At 40.4% G+C, this 17784-nt stretch overlaps 1 protein-coding gene across 1 annotated transcript in view; it reads right to left on the bottom strand.

The window, feature by feature from the left end:
- Window positions 1-17784, bottom strand: part of scfd2 (sec1 family domain containing 2) — a gene marked incomplete at its 5' end in the record, with an annotated part of 132307 nt that overhangs the window by 14997 nt on the left and 99526 nt on the right. The window contains one exon of the mRNA XM_079245402.1: window positions 5720-5865. Coding sequence (XP_079101528.1) covers window positions 5720-5865 — 146 coding nt within the window. The remainder of the gene's footprint in view (window positions 1-5719; window positions 5866-17784) is intronic.

The raw sequence follows: 17784 nt of genomic DNA, 5'->3' as shown, positions 1-17784 counted from the left end.
ATTTACCTCCACCAACATCACTCACCTTAATGGGTCAGTCTGCATCAACAAACCTCAGCGTAAACAAAGTAATGACTCACTGCATGTGCATACACAACAGCAATGAAGGAGTAAACAACTTTAACCTACTGGCTAAAACCCACCATTTTCATCAGATTTCCAAAAAAGCTAAAAGCAGTCGCATTTAATCACCACCTGAAAACACCCACATGATATAAACAATATTAGAATTAGTCATAGGGTAATGGCAGTGCTTGCATATGCCTCTGCACACACACAAGCCTGCATATAAATACACACACCTTAAAATGTGACTATCAGGTTCCCCCCACGTGTTTTATTGGCACTGAGGTGGATGAACGAATTCATGTTCCAAAACATCATAGTGACAGATTGAAAGATGCAAATGGAGCAGAGAAAACAGAGTGGAATGTCTTTGGGAGTAATCCAGTCAAATAAATAATCAGCTTGTACTCTGCATCTCATTTAAACCCCCAAAACAAAAGCTCAGGTGCTTTTTTGTTTTCCTTTAAAAGAATAATTTCAGGTTAAATAGATTAAATTTTCTGTCTTGTTGAAAAGATGCTTTCACTCCTGTTGATCATTGGGTGGGTCATTACGTCAATTTACAGGTTAACGGTTTATTTTCGGGTTTCTACGTGATTTATTGTTATATAAACGGGAAAAAAACACAGCTGGTTACAAGACAGCTGCGTTTTAGGTGTGCTACATGTCAGCAGGAATTGTGAAAAGAGCCCCACAGCTGAATTGAAGCTCAGTGGGCGGTTCCCACTGTTGCCATCTTGGTAGAGTCACATGGAAAATACATGGAAATCGTGGAAATTACAAAAATAGGCAAGGAGGTGGAGCTGAGAGGGGGACTGCGATCGCAGGGGTGAATGCTTGTCATCTGTTAAACTCCAACCTGCCTGTAGCTAAGAGCTAACAGGAGCTAATCAGCTAACAGATGTAGGCGGGCTAAAGCTAAATCACGCTGTTACCCCGCTAAAAACTGCGGTTTTACTACATCTTCTTGCAGCGGGTTATTGGATACCTGCCAATCTAAAGGACACGACCCTAATTATGCCAAATTTTGAGATTAAAATACTTCGAAATGGATGAGTCATAAAAAGATTTACTCTCCCCACAGTTGTCAGAAGGTAAACCTGACCTAATAAACCTAAAATGTCTACGTGAATCAGGCTGTAAACATGTTTACCTCCGCACGTCCACATCGGCTTAACTTTTAACCGCCAGAGATTGCCAGAAAAAAAGTTGTGATTATACTTTCTCAGCGTCTTGATGCTGCAGGGTAGCAGCAGATTCAGAAATGTGAATACTGAATGCCAGAGTGTCATCAAACTGGTCAGAAGTTCAGAGTTTTAAGTGAGGAAAGTTACATTTATCTTTAAGATGTGTTGCTGTCATCAAATTCAACATGAGCTCATACTTTCCAAGAAATGGTAAAATGTTTCAGTCTCAACATTTAATGTGTTGTTAATGTTTTATTGGGAATAAAATATGGCTTCATGAGATTTACTAATCATTACATTCTGTTTTTTATGTACATTTAACAGATTGTCTCAATATTTTGGTGAGTTTGGATCGTACTTTTGTTTTCAAGTTAAGGAGCATAATAAAGAGGGAAAAACTAATATGTAGGGGAAGAAAACAAGTCGATAGCTTCAGTAGAGATTCCTAGACGGGACTAGTCATCGGCATATATGCTTCGCGATGTACGGAAATCTACTATGGTGTGGAGCTAAATGAACTGTCACTGCAGGTTTTTATTGATTATGCAACTCCACCACCTTGTTCTGCTGCAATTCTTTACAACTTTACTCACTTTAGAATATCAGATCAAACTCCTTCAGGTTTGATCACTCATATTTAATTGATATAGTTTTTTTATTGGAATTTCACCAGTTTTCCAAAGCGTGAAATGTGGATATTTGCAATTTTGATGTGGCTCTTAAACGAGGATTACTGCTTTCTGTTAGTGTGATGAATTACGCCTCCAACAGACGGTGCATACCTGGAGCTGACAGCAACAGCACAAGGTGCTGTTTTACTTTAAAAAGATGAAGTTTATTTTAAACGCTTAAAACACGAGACAAATCATGATTCAACCTAAATATACAAAAACATAAAAGCCTTCTACAACTAAATTATTTTTCAGTGACAACAGCTTAAATTAGGGCTAAAAAGGCTGATTATTGAGGTCAAAGATACACATTGTTCAGTGGTATTTAGATGAATCTGCTGCTGGGATGAAAACATATGATCTCACTGCAGTATCTGACAGGGTCGTATTTCAGGCTTCGTGAGAAACTAAATTAATATCTTATATAACTGGAATGCAAGAGAGAAAAGACCAAGAGGCTCTGACTCTACTGTAACCTCACTTATTATATTTCTGGATACACTTGATTTATAAAAAGATACCAAACATATCTTTCAACCCTTTGCACCACAATAATGATTATAATAAGAAAAAACAGCCCTTAAAGTGAAAAAGGTAGAAGCAACCAAGAACAACTTGACTTCCCTGAAAAACCTTTTTTTCCATGAACCCATGAGAGGCGACATGCGCACTCCAGAGGAAAGACATCTTGACCAAGAGGCATCTGCTTAAGCGGCGAAAGAAATGCATGCTGAGAGAGGCTGATGGATTTTTGATGTTTCTCAAGAACATACAGTAGCTGGCAGACACCATGCTGCTCTTCTTTCACAAGAAGTTGTTTCTATAAATCACCAGAGCGAAGAACAGATCGATCTGCCCCTAACAGAAACACAAACCTACTCATGTGCATGACTGTCAATAAGATACTGGCTCATTCTGACAAATGTGAAATTATGCATGATGAAATGTTGCAGAGTTTCAGCATCCGTTTGTTTCTTACCCAGTATGCATGTGCTTGCTTGGTACATCTTAGAAAAAACAAAGCAAAACAAAAAAACCAGCTTGATAGACGTGTTTTTCAAGTTTTCAGACTTTTCGGTAAATTTTTATTCATCATATTACATGTCTCAACATAAACAGCTGGATGTTTGCAGTGTAAATAAGTGTTTAAAACCTGAGCTACATAAACAGCAGCTGCAATAATGTATTTGAGTTTTAAGGTCCAAACACAGCAGCTAAATACAAAATCACACAGCATCGCCTCTGACATGACTGTCTATGTAGGCAGAAGTGTCTGTTTACACTTCAAATCATGACAAATCAATCAATTTAACTTGTATGAGACACCACAAATATCTCTTTTGTCCTATTAATGCCCACTGACAAAGTCTTTAACACAGGGGTGTCCAGCTCTGGTCCTCTAGAGCCATAAATCTGCAGGTTTTCCATGTATCCCTGTTCCAACATACCTGACTCAAACTAATCAGTCACTGTGCAGAACTTGATTGGCTGTTGGATCTTTTTAATGGAAGCCAGGTGTGTTGGAGCTGGGATACACTGAAAACCTGCAGGACGTTGCCCTCGAGGACCAACTTTGGGTACCGCTGCTTTTATACAAGCTTTCCCTGCTTTTGTTTTTCTCACATTACTTGTTTAGGATATCCTCTAAGTTCGTTTTTCGCAGCAGTGATGGTCACACACTGTAGAATCTGTTTCTACACCATCTTCTTACTTTAGTCGTTGGAGCCAAATGTTAAATAGCAACCACCATGATCCACTACATGTGTACTCATTAAGTCATTGGCTGTTAGCCGTTGTTACAGCAGATGTCTCTGGCAGCCAGTGAGTTAACGTGTGCTTCGTATGTGTAATATATGTGAAAGCAACATTCTATATTTAGAAAACCCAGAAAATTTTAAGGTTTTCAAGGGAGGGATATGAACGGTTATTATCTTTAAACTTTCAGGCAGAAAACACTAAAAACAGGCACAAATCCTGAGTGGAAATTACGACCATGAAACACAACCAAAAAGTGTTAAATGGGGAGTCTATGAAGGCACCATCAATGCTGTGGCTTTACCAAAGCATATTAAAGAACATGTTGGTTTCCAGATGACTAATTTGCTTACTTTAGACTTATTTTAAACAACTAAACTCTGTCAGATATTCACACTGTTGCAGCTGCCAACGAAGGCCTTGCATCCCATCTCCAGCCAGTAAAAGTCCTTCTGATGTGACCTCCTGTCTTATCTCTCACTCTGTCACACTCTCTTTCTTTTATGCTCTTCTTCAGATGATGTCTTTTTGTGTTTATTTGCTGAATTAGCCACGATACATGTTCAAAATGGCCATTGTTTAGAAATGAAGTTGCTAGCTTGTGACATGTTGATTTAAGTTGAAGCTATAATGCGATGTAGCAGAACACAATTAAGCTCAAAGTGTTTTGATGAGCGGTTCGTCAACTTTCGTAATGAGAAACCTTAATGAATGTCACAGTACATTAACCAGTCAGAAGCAGAGATTTTTATGGGTGAATAGTTTTGCTTTAGGTAGAACAGGGGTGGGCAACTCCAGTCCTCGATGCTGTAGTCCTGCAAGTTTTGGGAGTTTCCCTGTTGCAACACATCCTGATACATAATTAGCAGACATGACGTCAAGCTCTTGACAAGTCCGTTAATTACCTATAGATTTAAGTCAGGTGTGTTGCAGCAGGGAAACTCCCACCACCTGGAGGACTGCGGCCTTGAGGACCGGAGTCGCCCACCCCTGGTATGAAGTCTGAATGCTAAACTGGCCTGCCTGCAGTCCAGACCTGAAACCCACTGAAAACATTATGAAACAAGACTCATTCTTGTCTAAATTACTGCATGTGTAATGCACAATGTTGTGTGCAAATGCAGTTAAATTATTTTCATGGCAAGTGCATGTAGTAAGGTGAGGAAGTATGTAGAAATGAGAAGTGGATTAGAAAAACTGTGTCATTTGACAAGGAATGCCGCCAACCTGGAATTTTTCAATTGAAAACCTTTCAGCAGCATCGCAGAACAGAAAAGACTCACAGCGTGCAGAAAATAAAAAAACAGGGCATGAAACAAGGACAAAAATGTGCTACAAGGACAGAGATACGCGCAAAGCAGTGAGAATGCACAAAGTAAGACAATATGACAAAGTCACAAAGGGAGCGAAACAACAAATTCACATCACAGATTAAAAATAAAAAACAGAAACCTTAAGACAAGTTTATATTTAAGCAGGAAAACAAAGAACTGAAACTCTAAAACAGTGACGGACTGTTGACGAAAAGCTCCGACACTTAAATGTGTCAAAGACTTTCTGTGGTTCCAGCTAGTCCAATAAGAACAAGGCGTTGTGCGTCAGTACCTTTTGACTGAGGAACGGACTGATGTAAGCTTTAGAAGGGAAACAAAAATCCCATCAAAACCAAGTCTTATTGGAGGAGGTTTGAGAGAGAGAGAGAGAAATAAAAAACAAGATGAAAAATGTGAAACAGAGTTGACAAGGACACAGAAAACTCTGCTGTCGTAAATCCTCTGCAAAAGCTACAGTCCACCTCCAAGGATTTTCTTCCTCTCAGTCGTTTTATTTATGCCCCCTAATCTGACTAAAAGATAATAATTCATCATCAAAAGCCGGTGTGTAACCCTCAGTGATTAACTAGGCTCTTTACGTGTAGCTGCCACTGCTGTTTTCCCTGTGTGTGCTGGAGAATAATAAAAGGTTGTGGGAGTTGTGATGACTCTTCATAGATTCTACGTGTGCTCTCGCAAAGCAAACACACAAGAGGAAATCTCTCACCTGGTGGACTCCGTCACTGGCGGTGTAGACGGAGCGCAGCTGCTTGAGGTGGTCTCTGGTGTGGCTCAAAGCTCTGAGGGTCTCGAACATCTCCTCGGCTGTAGAATGGACACGCTCTGTGGTCAGCTCCTCAGGGCTGGCACAACCTAAAGCAGAAGACAAACACAAACACACGCTTACTAAACAAGTAAGAGATTGGCGTTACAGTACAAACCTGTAACTTGTTCACACTGCGACAGCCAAACTTGCCATTCAAGATTCATGTGAAACATCTGGATCTGCAAAAACAAATGACCTTATGACGTGGCATGTTTTTATTTTTTCTTTCCCCTCAGCTGGACGAGCGCTGAAAGCAATTATCAAGGTAAACCCGTGGAAGAGAGGACAAGAGCCCCTTTATTTGACCAGAAAGTGCTGCAGTCTAATCAGAAGCTAAAGTTCCCTCCTTTCCCGAGAAGTGCATTGAGAAGCAAAAACTTTCTATGAAATGAATCGGGAATGACACAACATGAGACAAAAAAGATGACAGAAAGTAAGCAGGAAGTGGAGCGGGAAGAGCTTAAGAATATGACCAAGGGATAAATGAAGAACGGGAGTGGACAGCGAGATAATGAGGGAGGTAGCTGTGGAGTGGGACAAGAAATTACATTAAAATGAGCAAAGTCGGCCTGCTGGCACCTGCACACCCCCCTTCTGTTTGCTCAGGAATGCACAGCCTCGTGTTTACAAGGAAGTCAGCTGTGCTATAAAATATAGAAACACAAATGTGAAAACTGAATCAGCACACCAGAGTCGTAAAACACACATCAGCAACTCTAGTGGCTGCACAAACAGAACAAATCCAAATAAAACGGTGGTTTTCACACAGCGGCCTACCAGCCGTGTTTAAACATGAATGCATTAACAGGGTGGGCGGGTGTAGCTCAGGTGGGGGAGCGCCTTGCACGCCGATTGTAAGGCTGCCAGTTCCAGCTGGTTTGTTTGAGCGTTCAGGAGAGCGCTTTGCTTCTACAGATGTTTGAGCATGTTTGTGAATGGTAGATTGACAACAGCATATCTAGTTAAGATGAAAAGATGCTTTGCAAGTGCAGACCATTCATCATGTTCTGATAGGTTTTCATCAACTGGAAGTGTAAACTCAGTCTACATCACTGTCACAAAACTAGATCTGGGTGCAGCAAAGTCAGGCTGAACAAGGAGAGAAATTTCATGGATTGATCAACATGATGATTTTTTCTAATAACAAACACCTCTGTGAGGGTCAGTTTGCTGAACAGTATGTCATCCACCCAAGCAGACTACAGACATAATCTGAACACTTTAATCACTTCCTCAAGATGCAAAGCCAAACACAAAACAAGGAGGGTGCCTGCACATGGCTGTAACTGCAAGAAATACACAAGTACACAGGTTTCTGCCATCTATGCTCACATCTCCAAGTGGATATTTTGTTTGGAAATCTTGCCTCTGGTCATTGAGCAAATGCGTATGGTTAGATGATGTTTTTTTCATTCTGAATTCAGAATTAATGTATTCTTCTATGAGTTTACATGAAAATAATTATTCCGAATGAAGGTTTACATCAAACACGCCCTCACTTAATTCCTCTTTAGAGCGGCGGGTTGGGAAGGGTTCTGATTGGACAGAGGGTGACGTGACGTATGACGTATACCAGAAATAAACAAAGTTGGCTCCCTGCTTCTCGTCTTTTCAGTCGCAACTTGTAAAATCTACATAATAAGTAGCAGTTTCGCTGCCGTTATTATGATAATTTTGAAGCACCAGCTCAACACGAGCATACTACTTCACTTTTCTGCAGAAACTGAGAAGAAGAAGAAAGACAGACCACCGAACACGGGAGGCAAAACAAAGAGCGTCATCGGGACAGGACAAGGTAACGAGCATGCTCAGAACGACCAGAATTAACTTAGAGCGGAATGAAGGTTTACATGACAGAGGAATTAAATATATGTAAATTAAAATGCTAATAAACCAGAGACTTACATCTGAATTAAGTTTAATTCCGAATAGAAATTTGCATTAGGAATGAAGTGTTTACATGGTCGTTTTTCATCAGTTTAAAGTGGAATTAACTTCTATTAGGAATTAAACAGGAATTAAAACTCCCATGTAAACGCACGGAATTAAATCATCTCCAGTTTTTGTTGCCAACTTTGTATTTACTTCTTAGAAAAGACATCATGCACTACGAAATCAAGCTTTGCTTCTCATGAAGAACAACTGGTACAACTTCACATGTTTTCCTGCTTTCAATGCCGTCTGCACCTTTGGGGAAAAAACCCCTCACCCATTGTGACTAAATGTACCTTATAAATGTACCTCTAGGGCCACAATCCGGCAGGTTTTAGTTGTTTCCATGGTCCAACACACATACAAACAGCTTATTGTCAACTTCTTCACAATGTCCCATTCATTTCAGTCAGGTGTGTTGGACCAGGAAAACAACCAAAACCAGAACCACACAGTCAAATTAACGTCACTCGTGAAGCTAATATGCAGTTTTTGGGCAAAGAACTATGAGAAATCCCAACATAGACCAAGAATCTGACAGGGGGACAATCCAAACCAACACACCGCCATGCAGACCCCACCCATCTATTAAGAGTTCAGCCCATACAATTATGCACTTCTAGTGCTGATTTTGCACATTTAAAATCAAATGCATATAAATCTGTTGACTTAATGGACCATTTCTGTACATTAAAGGCTATTTTTCTGAAAACTGCACATGCAGGTGCAGATGTGTGTGGTCTACTTAGAGCCTTTTTTATAAAGGGGAGGGGATTTCTAACTTTCTGCTTATAACTTTGAAAAGGGGGAAGGATGAAAACAGCTGCTTGCTGTTTGACACTCAATGCTATGAGAATGGATCAAAACAATAAAGCTGCATTATGGACACGTAACCACAGAGATTTAAGTAGTAGAAGTAGAAGTAGAGACAAGCAGGTTAACCAGAAAACACTACAACAAAAAATACTTTACGGATTATATTCTATCACAGATTGCACCTTGAAATATGAACATGTCAAATACATAAAAGAATTAAGACTTGCAGAGGATGTATTCGGCTTCGCATGACTTCTGCCACCATGGTGTCTGAAAACTGCTGAAACTCGATGAAAGCTCAGCTTTGAAATTACATAAGAAAAAAAATGAGCTCACACGAAGAACAGCCCAGTCTGAACGAAGGCAAAGAGACGGACACTGAATGGGAGTGATATGTGAGAAGATAAGATCTAACACAACACATGTGGAAATAAAAATCTCCCATTATGAATGCTGATTATACAGCCTGTAATCTACTTTACGTTAAACTGATGGAGTGAGAGGGCAGCCGTGCCGCTCCCGCTTTATCGCCACAAGATAACTCTAAAAAAAGATTAAAACTGACCTCCCAAAATATTCAGCTTTATTTTGTTTGGCACGGCAGACTGTATACGCTGAGGAATAAGTCAGTGTTGGTATAGTTAGGTAACGTAGGCTGAGCATGATTTTGTCAGGCCTTAGTCTTTGTTTTCTTGTTCTCTGTTAGTCCCCCCCTCCCCTCCTTTCCCCCTTCCCATATAGATGATATCAAATTTAACACGCAGAGACTTTGTTTTGAGTTGTTGTCTTCAGGAATGCGAAGTGTTTGGCTTGCTCTCCAGTGCCGCCCAGACTGAAAACTTTTGGGAAATACAGTGCGGCTGAGAGTGATGAGTCGGTGAGATGTGGGTCTTATCTTTTCAGATACCCGCATCAGGAAAAAAAAAATCATCTTTAAAAACACACTGAGCATGTATACGGGTAAAAGAACAACTCTAAGGGAAATATAGCAACTCTCTGCAGTCAATATAGATCATTTTATTCGCTGAAATAGGCCACCGAGGACGTGTGGCTACAGAAGGAGTTGGTAACATGCATATGCAAGATGCATAAATCTGTTTGAGGGCTTGCGTGCCTGCTGCAGAGGAGCCGGTTGACCTGCTGCCAAAGCATACAGTGCAGGTCCGGTGGGGTGGGTGCGGGGCTGTTGCAGGCGGGTGGATGCAGGCTTCCCCCTGAAGCAATCTGTGGTTTGGATGTTGATCGTGGCGTTGCAGATTTGGAGGAGGAGCAGTACCAGGTGTTGATCTGTGAACATCCAGCTTGGCTGCGAAGACGAGCACCTGCGTCTGAATTCATGTCACGCGGCACAGGCACACTTCCCACCTTCCAGACACCAAGTCACAAAGACATGTCTCCCACTTAAATATGTGAATCAGGATCCGGTTTGTTCTAATTAAGTGAATCACAGATGTTTATTTAAAAGCCACCTGACTGGCTCCTCATATTCATATTAGAGCTTTTGCAGACTGAGACTCGTGATGGGAGATGAGTGTGCGGCCACTTGTGCAGCTCCTGCAAACGCTGTTTCCGTCGACGCACTTGTTTCCCGAAACTGAGCGAAATAATCACTTTCTTGTTTATAGAATTACAAAGTAATCTCTGCTGAGTGAGTCACCGCTGCTAGGAGACAAAGACTCTGGGAACAGAGAGAGTTTGGGCCTAAAAACAGACGAGTGAGAAAGCAGGAAGCAGCTGATTGAGAGTTGTTTTAATAAGATGTAACAGAACATGAGGTACGCAGTAGTTACTGAGTGAGGGGTAAATATAACCTGTGATGCTCCAAAGGTGAAAGCAACCTACTAAAGGAACTCAGAGGAATGTACCACTACAGGGATTAAGAGTAAATACTTCGACAAGCTTCTATAAATGTACTCAAAGACCTGTGAGAATGAAAAAGCTCTACATATATCACGTTAACAAGACTGGAATTTAAGATCCTGATATTTTTTTTAGAACACAGGAGATTATGGTAAGATTATAATTTCCTAGTCTTTCAAACCAAAACAAGGTGTGGAATGTACAGAGGATCTGGCAGGAGTACCTCTATACTTATGTTACTTGTAAGGAATCCTAATAAAAGAAACTATGTGTTCATGAAAATTTGTAAAAGAAATGACATGATTTCAGTTTTGTAGAGAGTCCCTCATCAGCAGTTGTTATAAAACTGATCTGAAATAAGATTTTTTTTTTTTATTAATGAATTAGGTATGATTCAACATCTTTTAACTCATTTAAGCCCATACAAATATAAGGCCACACTTTTCTTCTTTTCTTTTTTTGGCATTTTATTGTCATGGAACTGGGTCCCAAAGTGAATTAATCTGAAAACACTGCCTCTTCTTTTGTGTTCACAACCCTTATCCGTTCATCCCGAACCGTACTTCACCTCTTACTCTACCTGCATGAACAAACCCCAGTAAGAACTACACGGGCCAGACGTCTTCTTTTACACATACATGTCCTCTTTTTTAGTGCTAAAAGGAGGTCTGGCCTAAATTTTTAAACCCTCCACGATTTTGATTTAATCCGAAAAATCCTGGTCGATGTAACCATGTATCAAATGTGTTTATATTGGACTTGCCATGCGTTTCACTCCTCACACTCACTGATGATTTGATTAAACACTTTCACAGCTGGTGTCATGTCTCAAGAACAACAGAAGAATTGGGGGGGGGGGGGGGGGGGTGCTGAGCATTTTATAATAATTATATTGGATTACATTTTTATAGTGCTTTTTTTTTTTTTTTGTCTTGTCCAGCATTTAAGCAAGCAGACTGATGTTCTGGATGCTGTGTTCTGCTGAACAAATTTATTTTGCCAAGGGGAACTTTTGTAGATGTAATGATCCCCTTGTATTTCTTGATTCTTATTTTATTTTTCAATTTGTTTTGGATAATAGCTTGTATTACAGAGTTTATGCTGCTGGACCCGACCGGAAAGGACAGGAAAGGGGCAGAAAGAGAACAGAAAAGAGAACATAAAAAAACAAAAAAAAAAACAAAAGAAAGAGATCAGTGCATACATGTATATGCACATACATACCCACCTACATATATATGTATATACACTCGCACATACATTATATATATACATATATACATACATACATACATATACACATACATACACATGCATACACACACATGTACACATACATGCATACATAAAGATAGATATACATACATACATATACACATATATACACACATATATATATATATATATATATATATATATATATATATATATATATATATATATATACACACATACATACTCACATACATACACATACATATACACATACACATACACACACATACACATACATATACATACATTCACATACACTCACACATATGCATACATATATACATATCCATACACATACATACATACACATACACATAAGTACACACACATACCCACCCACACACATAAATATATACACCCACACAAGCCAACTCTAGATTCGTGGAGAACAAAACCGTTGACAATCATGAGGACCAGAAACTAGCAAGTTAAGTCAAAAAGACAGAAAGAGAGCTACCTGCTGTTAGTGAATAAACTTGCTGGATGACTCAGTGCTTTTTTTTATAGTGCTTTTTAAGGCACTCAAAGTGCTTTTACACTGGATCCATTATACACCCATTCATCCATCCTTGGTGATGCTAAGCTATGTGTGTAGCCACAGCTGTCAAGGTGCAATCTGACAGAAACATGGCCAATCCCTGCCATTGGGATCTCTGACCACCATTTCTTGAAACAGGAATTTGGCCCACTTAGATTCTCTAGATCTGTCAGGGATCAGGGCTGTCGCTGAACAACATGGAGTTTCAGTTCCTTCCAAAGATTTTCCATTGGATTTAGGTCTGGAGACTGGTTAGGACACTTCAGAACCTTGGTATGCTGCTTATGGAGCCACACCTCGGTTATCCTGCCTGTGTGCTTCGGGTCACTGTCATGTTGGAAGACCCAGCAACGACCCATTTTCAATGTTCTGCCTGAGGGAAAGAGGTAGTTGCCCAAAGTCCCACATTACGCTGCCCCGTTCAACCTCTCTTCAATACAGTGCAGTCGTCCTGTCCCCTGTGCAGAAAAACACCCCCAAACCATGATGCTCCCATCCCCATGCTTCAAAGTAGGGATGGTGTTTTTGGGATGGAACTCATCCTTCTTTCCCCTCCTAACACAACAAGTGGAATTTATACCAAAAAGCTCTATTTCAATCTTGTTTGACCACATGACTTTGTCCCGTGATTCCTCTGGATCATCTAGATGGTCACTGGCAAACTTCATGGCCTGAACATGTGCTGAATTCAGCAGGGGGATCTTCTGTGCGATGCATGATATTAAACCGCAATGTTTTACTGTATTACCAATGGTAAACTATGAAATGGTGGTCCCAGCTCTCTTAAGGTCATGGACCAGCTCCTCCTGTTTAGTCCTGGGCTGATTCTTCACCTTTCATAGCATCACTGATACCCAACGAGGTGAGATCGTGCATGGAGCCCCAGTCCAAGGGAGACAGTCATCATTAGCCACCTTCATTTTCTAACAATTGTTCTGACAGCTGGTCTTCTTTCACCAAGCTGCTTGGCCCGCAGCCCTTTCCAGCCTTGTGGAGGTCTACAATTTTTTTCTTGCCCACAGTAGTAGCTGCAGTTTTTGTGAAGTAGACAGGCGTCTTTATGCAGGGAACGACTTCAAACAAGTGCTGCTAATTTAGATTAATAAGTGCAGTGGAGGTGGACTTTTTATAGACGGGCTAAAAGGTCTTTGAGGACCAGGTTTCTTCCTGATTGGCAAGTGTTTAAATACTTATTTGCAGAAATAACAGAAATAAAGTATTTAAAAATCGTACAACAACAAAAAAATTTTTATAAAACTTTTTTTTTGCCCGTCAAAAAACAGCACAGTAGCCAGACTATCATTCTGCTGCTATAATGCCCAAGAAGACAAGTAAAAAGATCAATAAAATTAATAAAAATTACGAAAAATTTATAAGAGATTAGTTTTATTTATCTGGAAAAAAAATAGATTAACAAAAAAAAAAAAAAAAAAAAAGAAAATCTTTTTTAAAATTGTGAAGCAAAAAATCCATATTTTCCATTCGATTTTCCTACCCCTATAATAAAATTAGGAATATTTTTTATAAAATGTGGCATTAAAACAAGCAGATTCAGCCATGTGCAAAACCCGCAATGCTGCGGACAAAGTTGCTCATTAAATAAGAAATAACTAGATTCACTGAACATGAAGCAGACATCACCGTCCACAGTGATCCCTCCCTGCAGCAGACGAAGCTTCTTGTGAAGTATGGATGGACCTGACAAAAAAGTTTTTTTTCTTGTTCCTGCAGCCTATAGGATGGAGGATGTAACAAGCTTCAGCCCAATCCTGCTGACTACCACTTAGTATCTTCTCATGTTACCTAAGTTTATCCTGATCCACTTGCTTATCCAGGTGGAATCCCACCTGCTAGCCTTTGCACGCTTATCCAACACGAGTCCTGCAAACTAGCGAGTAGCTTGCCCTGGCTCAGCAGTAACAAGCATCAGCGGTTCCAGGTTAACATCTCCTACTAGCTTGTGCTGCTAGCTTCTCAAGTCATCAGTTTCTCGCAGTGAATGTGAAATTATCTGTAAAGGCCGTAAGTAGTCATAACTGGTTCCTTAATGTTCTACGTGGAACGGATAGGATTTCTGACCCCACCTTTCTGGGCCAAAGGCTGTGGAATGACAATTTGCAGCATAAATCCACAGTCAAAGCATTTGTGGTCAGCATACTCATATGTCTCTTCATACAAATAGAACAGAAATTCAAATCAATCCAATAAATGAAAAAAAAATATTGTTGCTGGCATGTTAAAATGATTAAAATTAAATGGGACTGCAAAACTCCTAAATAACACCCTTTAAAATGTGGTCATTGTAGTTTCTAGTAAATCATTGTGCTGAACAGCATAAAAGAACGACAGGAGAAGCAGTGAGCCGGTGAAAAGAAAAAAAAAAAAAGGATGAAAGCAGTGTGGAAGCATTTGTGTTCATTATCACTGTCACACTGTTCTGCCCAGAGGAAATAAGGTTTCCGCTAAAGAACACAGGAACATTAAATTAGAAAAGCAGTCTGTTTCCTCAACAACTCTCAAGACACTGCAGCAGTCTGACATCTATGCCTGACCCCCCCCAAATCAAAACTAATGGCTATGTACATATCACTGGAATGCAGACAACTAGACGACTTATAAATATCCCTGCTTATGTTGAAACCTGATCAAAAATGATATTTTGGTTTGAGGAAAAGAATGAGAGTACGTGATTTTTGGAGCCAGACAAACAGAGGGAAGTGGAAGCAGGCATGCAGCAAAGCACAAACTTTTACAAGGAATTTATATCAGACAAGGTAATCCTGTGAGGAATGCTGGAGAGGAAAAGCTCTCTGCTACTGTATGGTTGGTTGGAAGAGGTGAGTCGGAAGTGGTGGGTTTTCAGAGGTAGTCATTCTTACATGATGCTGACTATTACCATGGGAACCACATTGTGTCAGGCGTCTGTCCCCTGCACATGCTGGTTTGACACAAAGAAGGCACATATTTACTGAGTTGAAATGAAGCTATGACAGGTTAAATGTAATTTCAGATTTTTATATTTCAATTATTTTTAGTAACAATGGTTAAAAAAGAATTTACGCTTGAAATGTTTTTCTTATGTAAAGCTTTTTATTATTATTATTATTAGTAGTAGTAGTATGCTACAATATTGAATTTCCCTTTGGGGAATAATAAAGTATTTTTCATTCATCTATTTTAATTTCATTCATTTTTGTGCTGCTACGTAAAACTACATAAAATCAATGAAAGTCTAACATTTACAAACAATGATCATATTTTAGTTGTTTAATTTCAGTGTAGTGTTAACAAATACATAGTGTTGGCATTAACTTAACCGTCTGACCATAGACCGTATATAAAAGATGGATCGAGCCTCCGTAATATCACCTGTAGGTTTCTGAAGAGCTGAACCGAAGCGGCGGTTCCTACTGTCGCCATCTTAGCAGCGTCACGCGTTCCGTCTCTCCCGGAAAATAAAAAAAATGGGCAAAGAGGTGGAGCTGAGAGGGGGGCTGTGAGCATGGGGGTAGATGATTGACATCTCGTGAACTGCGACCTGCCTGTAGCAAAGAGCTAACAGTAGCTAACCAGCTAACGGAGGTAAGCAGGCTAAAGCTAAGTCACGCTATTAACTGGCTAAAAACCGCAGTTGTTCTACATTCAATACCTGTCAATCAGAAAGACACACCCCTATCCATCCATCTATTCTCCACCGCTTATCCGGGGTCGGGTCGCGGGGGCAGCAACCTAAGCAGGGAAGCCCAGACTTCCCTCTCCCCAGCCACATTTGCTAACTCTGCGGGGGTAGATCCCGAGGCGTTCCCAGGCCAGCCGGGAGATATAATCCCTCCAGTGTGTCCTGGGTCTTCCCCGGGGTCTCCTCCCAGAGGGACGTGCCTGGAACACCTCACCAGGGAGGTCCAGGAGGCATCCTGACCAGATGTCCGAAACTAGTCCATATAAAAATGGACTAGTTTCATTTTCTTGTCCTGTTTATCACTGATGCAAAGTTGGTAACTTTATGAACATGTATATATGACATTTTATACTATATTTATTAATTCTTCAGTGAGAGGCAGTGTGTTGGGGGACTTTGCTAATGTCCACTGAAGTGGACAGCCTTTAAATAGGTGTCCACTTCAGTTGACACAATGCATGAAAGGGTTAAGGCAATGCTACATAACCCTGACCCTAAAACCCCATTCTTCTCTCTCATTATCATAGCATGCTGACACTAAATATGAATGTTGCCTTGCAGCATCCTAAAGATAAGAAAGGACAATTGACAACTTTATGTTCCAGCCCGGAGGATAATTTTTCGCTGCATTTTGCTTTGTGGCACTGCAACACATGCTAGCAACTGGATATCAACACACTGGCCATTTTGAACACAAGTCATGGATGATTCAGTGAAGTACATTATCAGAGGAAGTGAGGAAAAGAAAGAGAGAAGATAACAGAGTAAAGGTCTTTAAACACCTACTCTGAATATTTCATCCCAATAATTTGCATGGCAATATTATTGGATCAGTGTAAAGTCAATGTGAACGTTCACATCAGTAACAAAATTCCATCCAGCAATTTTGCGAGTTTTATTTTTTCTTTAAATATTGGTATTGGTAATCCGACAGATATATAATCGACCAAATAGAGAAGGCGTGTTGAGAGATCACCGGTTGCAAGCTATACAGGTGTAACTTTCTCTGCCATTACATTCAGACATTGTATCATCATGGCTGAACGTCTGTTATGTTTTTTCTTCTTCATAAAGCAAGCAGCCAGCTGCTAAAGCAGATCCTCCAACTGTCCCACAGATTTCCTAAGTCCGTCCTGAAGTGGCCGTGGTCCAGATTCAGATGCTGGATTAAACAATGAAACTTTGCATGTTCTCTCTTTCCTAGAACAGGATGAACCCAGTGCCTCTTTTTGTTTTTTCTTTAGTAGCATCAGCACACTGGCTTGATGTGGAATCCACCTTGCGAGTTTGTTTTCTGAATTTTCTTCATTTTTTGGCAATTTTGCATTGTACTCGGTGTACATAGACAGAAACATTGATAATTCACCTCCAAATTATTCACAATTTTGTGTCGTTTTAGTGCAAATGCATTTTGAAGTTATGCCAGGCGGACACTGTGCGATTTTAGAAATCTGACTGTCGGGGAAATGCTCCCACTGCACCACCGGGTTTGTCCCTCGTACTCTATTTGACCCTGTGACATGTGTACTCATGCTGTACGACTGCTGTCAGCCACGATTATTGACAATCACGACTACTTGTCGGCGTCAGTCGGTGTGTGACGGCACGACGTGCTCGAGTGTGAACAACGAAAAACAAATGTTCCTAGTTCCTATGACAACTGCAGCGTGCCTGACAACAAGATGGCGAGCAGGCAGCAAGTTGTTGCAGTTGCGTGCGCTGTCTTGTGCGCTGAAACGAAAAACAAAAGAAAACCTCGTGTTCTCTCCATAGCTCTACTAATCTCTCTTCTAGCAGCTGTGTCCACCGCACACGTCTGAAGTTGGGGTTGCCCGTCATTGTTTAAAGCTCCACCGGTGTCTTCTG

The sequence above is a fragment of the Telmatherina bonti genome, assembly GCF_933228915.1.
Source record: "Telmatherina bonti genome assembly, chromosome: 8".
Classification (NCBI taxonomy): Eukaryota; Metazoa; Chordata; class Actinopteri; order Atheriniformes; family Telmatherinidae; genus Telmatherina; species Telmatherina bonti.
This window is presented reverse-complemented; position numbering and strand designations above follow the sequence as displayed.